The following is a 14,105-nucleotide window of genomic DNA, read 5'->3' as shown; positions in this document are numbered from 1 at the left end:
ATTTAGTCTCAAGCTAGTAGGACGGCAACGTCCTATCTTGATTAAGAGACTGTCAGGAAAATGATACCAATAGAGCCATCCCATATCCCTCCTGCTGATGGGTTTTCCTCCAGGTAAAACAAACACACGTCATCCAATTACCACCATGCAGGATCCTCAAGTATACACTGGTGTACCAATGAAATATGTCTGGGTAAAGGTATATTGAAATGTGTCTAATGTATTACTGTGTAATTCTCAAAGCTTTTGTTATTCAATGTGATTGTCCTAGAAGTTATAATAGATGATAGGGGTATTCATGTTATTTATAATAGATGTATAATGTATGAGTGGTGGTAGCAAATCACATACTTTCAATTAGCCATAAACCAGTGTGAACATAAAGTAACGGTACTCAGTAGAACGAATTGAATAGAATAAGAGTTGGAACTTGATTGAAGTGACTGATAGCTTCGGCCACTAGTCCTTTCCCGCTACCAAAAGATCACTCCTGGGCAGACTCTTAACCTGTCAGTTTTTGAAATGTTCTTGACCCCTCGTGAGATGAGATTGTAACTGGGAGGCTAGGTTAGACCTTCAGAGAAGGTAAATAGTGAGACAGCAACCGAGAACGTCCAAAACACTGTTTCCTGAAAAGTCACACTAACTGTCAGGATGTTGGATCGGGAGAGTAAGTTGTGGAGCAATAATTTCCTAGGCTCAGGTTATTTGACAAGACAGGTACCAGGTGTAGGCTACCAGCATCACGGCTTCAAGGGTAGCAGAGACACACTGGTGCCCATTCCACCCACTGCAGAGGGGCCAACACTCAGAGAAGGGTCCAAGGGCACTCATGAGTCTGTTCTGGAAGGCCTCGAATGCAGTTAGCTGCACCTGAGCCAAAGGCTAAGACAGTTGTCCAGCATGAAAGTGTAGTTTTCCTGTTTTGTGTTCTCTCATTTCATTCTCTTCTCAGGATGGACAATTCTTTTAATTATTAGCAGGTGACAGAGGCTGGTTCAGGTAATGATGTTGAGGAATTGGGGATGATGGAGAAGTTAGTAGCATAATCGGTCCAGCCAATTACTCTATACAATTCAGGGATAAAAGGAAAATTTGGAAACCTTGGAGCTTGGAGAAAGTGCGAGGGGCTATTGTCTGAGTAGCATTACGTTCGTAAGTACGGTGATCCCATAGAAAAAAAAAAGTACACCCAGCGATGCCAGTCCAGTAATATTCGGACTGGAGCAGGCATCCTTGAGAATTTTATCATTCTTGGGAGGGTAAGGTTTTAGACCAAACAAAGTGCTGGGCGTGCTCTCACGTGCCTCAGTGATTATATCAAGTAGGATTAGTTCTCTTTCCACTAAATATTCTTGAGGTACCCAAATTATGGGTGGGAGGCCACTAGAAAAAAAAAATACAACAACTAGGTCCCTTAGTCTGGAGTCTCCCAATATTAAACCAGAGTATTGGGAGACTGGGAAGAACGAACAGACAATAGCCCGCCCACAAGTGTTGATGAAAAGAACTGATGACATTATTAGAAGAGTGTATATTAACGCGAGCTGAAGGAGATTGTATATGACATTATTGATAGACATAGGATGATGCTATTAATGAACATGAAGTGTTTAAATGTATTCTGAGCTTAAAGACATGTGTTGGACAGATGAACCTGTTAAACTTGAAGAACTGTAGTGGAGTATTCTGTATAACTGATACATGTTCTTTTGTACTCTGTACCTTTCCGAATAATGTATTACGTGTTTTATTGCACCCTTGAAGGGCATACAAATTGTTATCTCCAAGCTCCAGAAATATACGGTCTATGGTAAAAGAAGAAATTGTATTGAGGATTAAGACTCTCTATTATGATAACTTGTTTAGAGCTACAAACAGCGTGTTCATACACCAAGGGAATTTGTATTACATAACAATGAAACGTGGTACTGAGATCCTGCATATAACATCTTTAAGGTGATAGTTTATTGTACTATCAAAGGGTGGACTGTAGAAGTCGTATAATTGGATGAACGAAAGTATATTGGTTAATATTGTTTTGCCGTGCGTTTGCGATCCGTACGCCATATAACACGTGGCATGGTGCGATCGCACGGTAAAATACGCACGCACACACTCGCATTACAACATTTAGTTATTTATATAATTCATATTGGTTCCGTTACACTGTAATTTATGAGCAGATAGTATTTGGTTTATTATTAGTTTATATAATATGATTATATGTACATTTTAGTGTTATTAAAGGTTTAGGTTATAGGAAAGGTGTCATGTCTGATATAATATTGATCCCCTATTCATCAGCAGCTGTCCGGTGCAGTCGGCGAAGAGATCGCACATTGCATACTTTAGTTATTGATATTAGGGAATAAACCTTTGTATGATGCTGGCTATGAAAGGAGCAGACACCCTGGAGAGATGACCCCCACCTTTGGATTCCTTAGATTGAATCAGCCTATGACCTGTTTACCCTGGAGCCACCCTTTGTCTGGACCTATAGAAGCAAGCTACGTCATCTCTATTGTTCACTGTGTAACACTGTACTGTATATAATCATAGCTGCACCCCCACGACCCTCAGTCAACTCTGACACAGTATTCTAAGCAGATATACTGTCCATTGGGTCCCGTGGATGCGCAGCGAATGCATGCAATAAGAGCGCGGTATGTATGTGTCTTTTGGTATTGGCTGTACTGTACTGTATCATAATATAATAATGTATTGAATTGTCGACTATTTACATCTGCTAAAATAAATCACTTTGTGCGTTAGAAACACAATACAATCGTTTGGGCAATGCTTATTTGAAAACGATAGAATTACTTTAATAGTGCATTGAGGGAAGTGCCCAATAGGAGAGATGCAGGGGCCATAGAGTCAGAGGAGGTTACTCAGATCTCTCTAATGCCAAGGAACGTGACAGATTTTCAAATGGAACAGATCATGGATGGTGCAAGTTTGTTACAAACAAATCTCTCATACTAGAGTGCACAGAAAAGGTAGACAGACGGTAGTGGGGAAATGTGAGAAGTTTAGGGGTGGAAGGAGAATCAAGAGCAGATAGGATTGATTGCACGGAGCTCATTATATCACCAGCAGCCATGAGAGGGAGCAGTGCAAGACAAACATGGGAGGAGGATTGGCATACTTCTGCTTGTGTAGATTGGTGAGTGAGGTGTAGTACTACCCTTCATGGGTGCAGATAATCAATGATGTAGAAGAATTAAGTACCGAGGAGGAAATAATGATGGGCGAGGGAGAAATGGGATGTTGGAGAAAGAGTAAGAGTAAGCCCCTATATAGACTCAGACGCATCTTTACTGTACTTGGCCACATTTCAACGTAGGCCAAGTACAGTAAAGGTGTGTTGATGTACTTGCTGCCTATGAAAAATTTGAGACTGCAAAAAAATTGTAAAAGAAAACACACAATCACAGTGACAAAAGTACTTTATTACAAATACCCCCCTCCCATCACCCCCAAACACACCCTTGTTCACCAATTTGTCACCTAAATCCTGGAAGGGAGGAGGTCTTTTTTTCGTTCTGCTTTGTAATCGATTTGGGAAAGAAAACCCTTGCTTCACAAGGAGTCGCTGCACTAACGACAGGATCTAATGCTGTCACTCTAATAGAGAGAGGATTCACTGTTTGGTCAGAGTGCAGGAAAGTCGATCTGTATTGGTTCGTAGTGCTAGCCACATGTAATACAGTATATAGATGGCGTTCATTGATAAAATGTATTCATAAACCATTACTCATTCCTCCTAAGCGAACACCACATAAAATAATAAGAAGCCTTCTTGTGTTTGGTAGGGCTTTCTTATTAAACTTAGGATGCTTTCTAGCATTCATTGAATGTGAACTTTGTGTGTTTGATATTGTCAAAGCAAATGTCTCCAAATTATGACATGTTACTGATCAGAAGTGAAATTATTTTCATGTAATGGTAGTCATAAAACACATTTTATTCCATTGCTGCTCTTTCATGCTGATTTATAAGATAACTTTATATTTTCCATTTGCTAATTAGAGTACACGTTAGCCATGCAATGACTGTGAAATTAGGTTGAAGTGAAAAAATGAATGCACAAAGAATTACAATATACCTAAAAGGAGAATGAAAATACATTTTGTATTTGTTATTATCTCCATCTTGCACCAATTGGCATAACTTTGAATATTGAATTTTAAACAAACTGTATGGTGGGTGCAGTCATTAGCGAGTGACATCATCAACATATTGAGTAATTTAAATTGAATCACATAATAATAAGGGTGTTTCAGCAAGACATGTAGGGTACTAAAGTGATATTGACTTTCTTATCATACGTCGTATAATTAGAAAGTGTACAAAGGCACAGTAATTATCATATTTATATTTTTTCGTTTTTTGTGTTTATTTGGTGTTCTTTAGTTTTATTATTACATTATTCCATATTATTATTTTTATATATATATATATATATATATATATATATATATATTGCCTAATCTTTTCTTATATATTGCTTATTTTGTTGTATTCATCTTTTTAGTGAATATATTGAGAGATATGTCTATACTAATGTAATATGTTACCAGAATACCAATCTTTATTTATCCTGTTTGATATCATATATTAGATGAGATTTTTTAACTGTGGATTGATACTAAGCGGTTTAAAGCTTCCATTGCAGAGTTTAATAGGATTGTTCACAGGTGGTTGTCAATTAATGAATCGCATTGAAATTGGTTGCGCCGATAGAGAGACACTATTTAAGGAAGGTTAAACAGGACTCCACTCTGCTTTGAGAAATTTCCCTGAGGGGAATAAACCGCGTCAGTTATTGACAGCGGAGGAGGCTTTATATTACTTTTTAGATCGAGCTGGTGTTATCCTTATACGAGAACGGCATGTGCAGCAGTTGGACATTTCTGTCTTCTGTCTAACTGCCCACTTAGAGCTCTGCCTGTAGAATACAGGTAACAGGAGCATACTAGCTGCGGCGATGCTGTAGAAAAGCCTGCCAAATCAATTTCCTGTGCAGACTCCATCTAAGAAATTTAAAATGTTGATTGCAAGATCTATATCTTATGCCCAGATTCTGGGGAAAGATATCACGGAACTTTCAACCACTATAAGATAAGACTGAGTTTCAGCGTCCTATTTTTCTTATGAATGAGTTTCTAACCTTCACTTTGGATTTATCTATTGAAGTAATATTTATCTATAGTATGGACTGATTCACTATCCTATCCAGGAGAGAATTTATTTCCCATGTATTGGAAGGAGTATTGTTATCCAGATATGAAGTACTTTTTACATATTCGGGGGACGCCCCTAATCTGGAGTTCTCTCTGTTTATATAGATGTATTTTTTATGTTTTTTAGAAGGGTTTTTTAGTGTTAAATAAGGTTTCATATATTTTTATTAAGATTGTTTTTATCAATTTATTTTCTTTTTATTGATTTTGAAGGGAAAGTTTCAAGAGCGCTGGACTCTGTTTTGTTTTTCTGGCTAGAGTTCTTAGGGATTTATGACAGATCCCTTATATGTAGCAGCCGTATCTTTCCACATCTATTTACTTTTGAACCGTATTGTATCCCCTTATTTTCTCTACTATTTATTATTCTGCTCCTTGCGCCTAGTGTATTTGTTGTGTTACACTAAGTAGCATTGCTGCCTCACAGATCTGGGGCCATGGTTTACAATCTGTGTGGCGTTTATATGCTCTCCCTGTGTTTGCATGGGTTTTCTTAGGGTGAGCCGTTTTCCTCCCACAGTCCAAAAACACACTGCTAGGTTAATGTTTGTGTGGTAGAGAATTTAAACTGTAAGCTCAACTGGGGCAGGGACTAATTTTAGTGATTAAACATTCTCTGTAAAGCACTGCATAATATGTTGGTCCCATATAGACAAAGACTAATAATAATTATCAAAAGTTAAAATAGCAAAGTTATTTTGACCTCATCCTTGGGCCATTTTCCTACTTAATCTGAAACTAAAGCACTAGAGTGCAGTGCATTCATATGGCAGAAAACAGCAACAGAAGCTGTGACTGGTTGGCGCTATGTTTTCAACCAGTGACCTGCCAATAATTACAATTCTGATATGACTTTTTGAACTTTTAAAGTTATTGCTCTTATGTCATAATGTGAGGTATAGTACATGCAGTCATTGGGGGTGGAATTATTAGGGGGTTTGCAAGCTAACATTTATATCCAATATATTGGATATTATATTGTTTGTATAAAGTACAGTGAAGCACAAAAGTCTTAATTGTTTATTTTTTTGGAGACAGTAGCTATACTTACTTGATCTAAACTCTTAAACAAAAGGATATCCTTGCAAGCTTCTTGTAATCTGTTTCTTTGATCATCTGTTTTTGGGTTGATAATCTGAATAAACAGGAAAAATGGTGAGTATATATACACAAACATATACACATACACATCTGTTTAGAATAAAATGTAACTATTTCTTTTAGTTTGACAAACAATAAGCTTTATGAGCATGCCCTTTGCCAAACACATTACATGTGTTTAAAACCTTTAAACTTTCACTTTAAAACACATTAGTACCACGTAGGTCTGTACTTCTTTACCAATATATGTTGATATAAAACGAAAAAAAGCACATTAAAAATAAGTAATTCTTCATCCTCACAGTCCAGAATCCTAGAGTAACAGTGTTAAACTACCTTTCCAGTATATATAAAGAACCCATCAACCAACAATACCAGGGGGTATATTTACTAAACTGCGGGTCTGAAAAAGTTGAGATGTTGCCCACAGCAACCGCATTCTAGTTATCATTTATTTAGTACATTCTACAAAATGATATCTAGAATCTGATCGGTTGCTATAGGCAATATCTCCTTGTTTTCAAACCTGCAGTTTAGTAAATATACCCCCAGGAATCAATTACATCACTGGTCGCGCCCGTCTCTCTGTAACGGTCCCAAACTCGCTAACTTCAATCCCGGGAAGCAGCACTAAACATGCAACTTATGACACCCATCTCCTTAAACTATACTGTGAGTTCAGACTTATTCTTACCATTGCTAAATAAAACAGTTTTTTACTGAAACCTCTCTCTCACCTATCCTGTTTTACATGATAGGAGTACCACTCTCTAGTCAACATACCAGCTCAAGAACCACACACAAAGATGTGGAGAAATAGCTCAGATAACCAGTTACATTTGACACTATACTTTTTACCTATTATTTCTATCATTATTATGATATTATTATTATCATTATTATGAGTTCAGTTTATTTGTTTATTTCTTCTTACAGATTACCTTGTCAACTTTTCATGTGATTGTTACTCTTAGTGCAAGCACCGTATGGACTGGATAAAATATTACACTGTGGACTATACCTTATTTTTTAAATTTTAGTCAACTTGAAGACGTATCCATGCCGTGTTCATGCTGTCTACGTTAACTGTCACCTATTTAATACCATTTATTGCTTTATGCCACACAACCATCACCAGTCGTAAATTATAGATTTTTACAATTCTTATCATTTATGCAAAATATGTTTAACACTTTTATTCCATGCAAACTGATTTTTATAGTGACTCAAAACTCTACTTCTCCCCTCCACCACTCCCTACTTAATGTTGTCCAATTGTGGCTATAATTTTTGTTTTATTACTATAGTTTAGGAATGGCCTATCATATGGTACAAAAGAAGGCACTAGCAATCCCTACATTAACAAAGGGTAGGGATTTTATTTGATATCTACAATGGTTCTCTAAATGAGAATATCAGTCTCCAGTAACATGTTATCCATACCTTTTCAACTATCCGTTCTCCAGGGGTTCCTCATTGTGCATTCCTGCTATTTGACTGATATTCACCCCTGAAAGCATATGCTGACTGTGCTCTCCAAGTCTGTTGGATGTCAGTTGTCTATGGCTTGTACAATCAGCTGACAGTCAGCTTGTGATGGGTCTCAGATGAGTGAACCCTGATGGACTCACCTGACATACTGCATGCAGGATAATTCATGATCAACAGCAATGATGAGGATGTATACTAGACTTAGAAAACATGTGACCCTCCAGCTTATACTGATCTACAGAACAAAATCTGACAGAGCATGTTGGAACAATAACCGGAGGGCCACAGGTTGCCTATAACACTACCTCTTATTTATATGTGCTGTAAGCTACTGCAATGAGGTGTCTCTCTCAAAGAGCAGTTGTCTCAAAGGGTTATTTTCTAATGATCATGGTGATCATAAAACAAAATGATACAACATGAACATGAATATACAAAAACAAATAAATAAAAAAATCATCTGAACATAGGTTAGGAGCAGAAAACATGAATGTGCAGTGTATAAGTTTTGCGTAAATGGACAGCTGACACAGGGGCCACTGAAATCTGTCACTGCACATACTGACCTTAATCCGCCACTGTTTACAACGCAAGATTATGGTGTCATACTTTAAGCATCACACCTTGGGTTACCTATCAACTGTCTACGCGCTGCAGTTGTACTGTGAATACTTTAACACACTTTTCTGACTACTGCATCTGTTTACATGCTATCATGCAGGCAAGATGTTTTAGAAGATGTGGACATCCCACCAAATAAAAGGCTTTTTTATTATTTGAAGCCAGCCCCAGAACATTTTATTACCCAGCAGAGCATAATTTTTAACAATACCTTAGAGATGGCATTGTCTAATGCTTTCAATAGCATTCTGTTTATTCCATCAACACACATGGACATGCAAACAAACATATGTAAACATTTGGGAAAAAAATATATAGCAAAATAAGAGTAACACAAGCAGTATGCTGGGAGAATAAATGAAAATGTTAAAAATTAAGGAGGTTGAGGTGAAGTACCAGTCTAATTATGACAGTAGGACATGCTACAAAGAAGCTTTAGGTTCCAAAAAATAATATGCAATGGCAGCAGACTGACCTCTTGGGGTGTGTTTATTTATTTATTTAAAAAAAGGCATAAAAACCAGGTGTAATGCTCCAAAGAAGATGGTCATGCAAAAAAAGTTCTTCATAACAATATATTATACACAAGCATACACATAAAGAAGATGGCACAAATCAGCTGAAAACAGTGCCTGTCTCCTACGTTTTGCCTACATATTCCTATCACTTGTTTGCACTGGTTTTTATTTCTACATCATACTCCTAAAATAAAAAAATATTTGTACAATAATAAATATTCACAGTATGTACAAAGCATTTCAATATCTGAAAATTTGTTTCGTCATTACAGAAGTGTCACTTTTAAAGGTACATACTCTTTTTTCAGTTTCATCATCTTCTTCATCAGGATTATATGCTTCTGCACATACTGCAAAACAAAAGTACACAAATTCAACAGTTTATACTTTGCTGCCCAATTTACAAAATATAGGGCCTGTAAGAAAAGCAATTGAACATGTAATTTCCAATATAATGGAGGAAATGTTCATTCACTTTCAGGGTGTGCTGGTGGCACAGTTATAGCTGTCTACAGCAAATCTCCATGTTTTTAGATTACGTAAATCCCCTAGTTAACATAAATCTGATTACGGAGTTCATGCCTGAAATAAATGAAGTATTTATGCTTAAAATAAAATGTGTATCCTCTTTCATCCCCTTTTAACAGGATGCCATGTTAGAAAGGAAGTGCTTTCTAACATGGCATCTCTAACGTGGCACCACTTTGTCAGCAGACTGACAAAGAGGTTTGCAGACTTGGGGTCTGATTCATGTGCTGTTGTAAGTTTAGCTGTATAGTGTATCTTGTGTAAAATAGCTCTGCACGTGCTCAGAAACTGACATTAAGCCAATGAAGGCGATTCATGTCCACACGCAATTGTCTACGACTTGAGGTGCATCATGGGAAATTGAAGCCCATGTACAGTAAGGGCATTCCAACACAGAGGCGCCCAATTCAAGTTCTGTGTTTGTCGCAAGTATGCTTGTTTTCAGCTGTATCTTTAGCAGACACTGTAGTTTAGGTATAAAAGCCGAATGATAGTGATGATAGACAGGGTAAAGTCTTTGAATTTATAAGTACACATATTAGTGCCAGTAGCTATCACGGAAGAACTGTATGTAACTAAGATACACTATTAAAAAAAAGCATTGCATGTACAGTACATATTGAAATCTTATTTTTTTCTTTTATCTCTGTAATATAAATTATATATTTATTTAAAAGAAAAAGTTATATAAAATGATTATAGTGTTAACAGTTATTCTAAATTTTAATAATATAAAAAAAAGTTGTATGCGTTCTGATCTCAACTTTTATTGTACTTAAGCTTGTGTGTGTATATTGCAGTCTGTTCTGTGTGTCTACCTACGGCAGGCACTGTTTATGCAAAGTAAACATCTACCCAGATTCAAATCAATACGTATCTCGAGAAACGCTTTGATTTGAATACGGCACAAAATAAGTTACATGCTCTTTTTAAACGAGAAACTTACATAAAAAGTAGCATTCTGACATGAATTCGGCTATTAATTCCCAGAAACGTAGTGGGACGGGTGAAAGTTTTTGGCATGCAAAGTGCATCAAAAAGCATCTTTGCACAGCACAAACTCATGTCCAACAGTAAATTAAGCTCTAAAACTTGTATCTAGGGTCCCGTTTTTTAATGTTTATTTTTTTAGTAATTCAGTGTTCTGTTCTTTTGTTTCTTTTCAAAAGCACAAAATCTGTATTTTTCAGTGTTCAAGTGTGCAGCGCTGGCAGACGCAGACATCTACACATGCGCATTAGGGAACTGAAGTCAACCAGGAACTACAATCCCCGGTTTGCATTGAGCTGCTGCCGAAGTAATCAGTAAAAGCTTGAGAAAGGGGGAGGGGCTAATGAAGGACGTGAAGAACCAACTGGGGTAAAAAAAGACAGTTTGAGAGACAGCGCAAGGAGGGATTTGAGATGTCTGTCAGGAAAGAAGCAGCGCCCCGATCCTGACTGTGGCGGTGAGATAGGAGAAAGAACCGAGTGACCAAGTGGGACTGACAGGAAAGAGGACCCTGTCAGCTCTAACGGAAGAGATAGTCGGTTAGATTTATTCGGCCTGTCTTCAGCAAGACAACTGCAGATTCCTGTAGGAGATTCATCTGAAAAGGTCTGATAAGTATCCATTTTTTTTGCTTCATAATTTATCTACTGGGACTAAAAGTATTGTATTTTTCTGTTAAAAGGTAGATAGGGAACAGATGGGGAGACTCAAAGTCTAATGGAAAACCCTTTTGCTGGACTGTGAAATTTCTCTTTCAAGGATTAGTGATAGGGAAAGACAGTTAGGGAGTAAAAACCTCAGGAGTGTGAAGGTTATCACATCAGAGTATTGTGGAGCTATATCCTACTTCAGGACAGTGCTTTTGTGATAATCGAGGAAACAGAGAAAACATGTACATAAGTTACGTCATGTTATCACTAAAGCTGGAGCCAAGACACTTCAAAATCTGAGTTTGCTGAATAGTGAAAGTTTAACAAAGTGCCACCGTGTGGAATAATATATGTCTTGCTAAAGTGTAAGGAAATCTGACAGCCGTGACATCATCATTGGCCATTTGTACTTGTATGCTGCTAGCGGAGTAAAGGAGTGGAGGAGATCTGTTTCATTATTACCCTGGAAAAACCACTCAATTGCATCCTTTAGGCAAATTTGCATATGTTGATTTATGATCTGTTATGCTTGAAATCTGTTATAATTGAATTATATGTTACTGAAGTGTAAAGTGTAGTATGGGTTAAGGTTATTGCTATTTGTAGAGTAACGGCAGATTAGCACTTAAAAACAGAGGTACCTCTTAAGCTGGGTACACACTACAGAAATTTAGACTAACTTTTTATGCCGAGCGATTTTACATGCAATCAATGTTCCGATCGCTCGGTCCATGGACTGCATACACACTAGCCTTGTTTAGGACGATAAAGGGAAGAGCGGACGTCCCTTTAGCGACTTTTTACAGCCATGTTGTCGTGAGCAATGACTGTAATTTCATACTCACTGTTGTGGATCGGTCGGAAGTTTATACACACTACACAGCGGAAACGAGATTGGAACGAAAATATTAAACGGTACGACCAACCAAATGAGGCGATAATCGTCCATTTGGGCAGACTTTCGACCATCATCATCATTTATTTATATAGCGCCACTAATTCCACAGCGCTGTACAGAGAACTCATTCACATCAGTCCCTGCCCCATTGGAGCTTACAGTCTAAATTCCCTACTATAGACACACACACACACATAGACATATACATACAGACAGAGAGGTTGAGACTAGGGTCAATTTTTGATAGCAGCCAATTAACCTACCAGTATGTTTTTGGGGTGTGGGAGGAAACCGGAGCACCCGGAGGAAACCCACGCAAACACAGGGAGAACATACAAACTCCACACAGATAAGGCCATGGTCGGGAATCAAACTCATGACCCCAGTGCTGCGAAGCACAAGTGCTAACCACTAGGCCACTGTGCTATCGTGTGACCATCGTGTCACTGCACACACTGACCCGAGTTTTGAACGAGAGGTCGTATGTCGGCTGTTTTAGCCGATTATTGGGCGAAAACAGTGTAGTGTGTACCCAGCTTTAGTAAGCGTAGATAGTTGAGGTATTGCACTGCATTATAGTATATCTATTGTAAACATTTTATAGTAACTGATATCTGAAAGTTACTTTTTTAAAGTCTAACTTCCAAATGAGAATCTTATTTTTGATATTAAAAGGAGTCTGCATAGACATAAAAAAATATTTTGGGAGAGTGCACCTCAACAATAAAAGTGCTGGCGTGGCTTTCAAATACCAAACTGCATATTAATGGTTTTTTTTCTCCTGTGTGTGTACCTGTGGGTTTATTAGTAGCGAGCAGTGGGTTCCTTGGTCTCCCTTTGGTGTTGCTTGTCCAGAACACTACCCATCAAAGAACCTACTGCACTCAGACCAAGGTGGAGGCACTGCACTATGTGAGATAATGTAAAGAAGACTGCTGCAGACAGGACACGCACAGTCTACACAACCCAAACACCCACTTGAGTCAGGTGACAGGAAGGGTGTTACAAGTATAAAGATACAAACAATATCTAAAAAATATATATAATTTGTGTATTACTGATTTATTTTAAACAGGGGAGAGGGAATCGTGTTAAGAGGACAGGATTCCAGTGGAGGGGACATGGTGCCAACGGAGAGTGGGGGATGTCGGTGGACAGGGTTCAAAGGTCACAGTGCCAGAGGAGAGGGTATTAGGGGAAAGAATCCCAGGGGAAAGAGATTTTAACACCCTCATTTACAGTAAACTTAAATATCAAAACGTGTTTATTGCTGTATTAAATCATTTGGTGAGAAAGGACATTCTTAAAAAGTGGTCTATCTAGCATCATTCAGGAACAGAAAAGTAGAGAATGGAGGGTGCACTACACAGAGTACTTGGCAGCAATCTGCTAATAAACATATAGTAAAAACAGTAATAAACACTGCTAATAGATGTTCAAACATGGAGCATGATCATGGAGGTATGAAAATGAGTAAGGCTGATCAGGCTGCAGCCTGGGGCACTGGATCCTGGGGGGCGTGGCAGCACCAAAATTTTATATCTTATCCCATGTTGTATATATTTGTTTAATATTGGTGTCTGGAGCTATCTGGAATAATCGCAGTCAGCACTGGTCTACATGGGAGGACCCCGACAGTCACTATAGCATAACAGGCAGCCTGGCAGCAAATCCGATTACTGACAGCTGACTGTTCTTAGTCTTTTGAGATGTGGTAATGCTAATCTCGCCAGAATAGCTCATGTAGTTCTTTGGTCGGTTAGTCGTGATTAGCAAAATGAGAATAAAAAGGTGGATATTAGGCCTCTGTAGGTGGACCTACTCAAGGAAAAGGTTTCCAACGTAGAGGAAATGTGAGGAATCTGCTGTTTAGTTTTGATATTGTAGAAGTGATGGCGTTGTAAGAATTGGTAAAATTACAAAGCGATCCTGAAGTCCAGACAACTCAAAGAAGAAATTCAAGGATGGTATGTCATGGAAGAATTTGATATGTTTTGTCCACTGTGCAAAAGCTTTAGGATTTAGTTCCAGTGAAAATTCCGGATCGTTCCAAAGAGGA

The 14,105-nt window shown here is 38.0% G+C and overlaps 1 protein-coding gene across 2 annotated transcripts in view; it reads right to left on the bottom strand.

Annotated features, from left to right (window-relative positions):
* Positions 1-14,105, bottom strand: part of PRKAR2B (protein kinase cAMP-dependent type II regulatory subunit beta) — a 117,328-nt gene that overhangs the window by 35,126 nt on the left and 68,097 nt on the right. For both annotated transcript variants that reach the window (XM_075208798.1, XM_075208797.1), the window contains exons 4-5: positions 9,278-9,330; positions 6,301-6,384 (exon numbers count right to left, since the gene is read on the bottom strand). In XM_075208798.1, coding sequence (XP_075064899.1) covers positions 6,301-6,384; positions 9,278-9,330 — 137 coding nt within the window. The remainder of the gene's footprint in view (positions 1-6,300; positions 6,385-9,277; positions 9,331-14,105) is intronic.

The sequence above is a fragment of the Mixophyes fleayi genome, chromosome 4, assembly GCF_038048845.1.
Source record: "Mixophyes fleayi isolate aMixFle1 chromosome 4, aMixFle1.hap1, whole genome shotgun sequence".
NCBI classification, from domain to species: domain Eukaryota; kingdom Metazoa; phylum Chordata; class Amphibia; order Anura; family Limnodynastidae; genus Mixophyes; species Mixophyes fleayi.
Note: the sequence above shows the minus strand (reverse complement) of the source record. Positions and strands in the feature narration are given on the sequence as shown.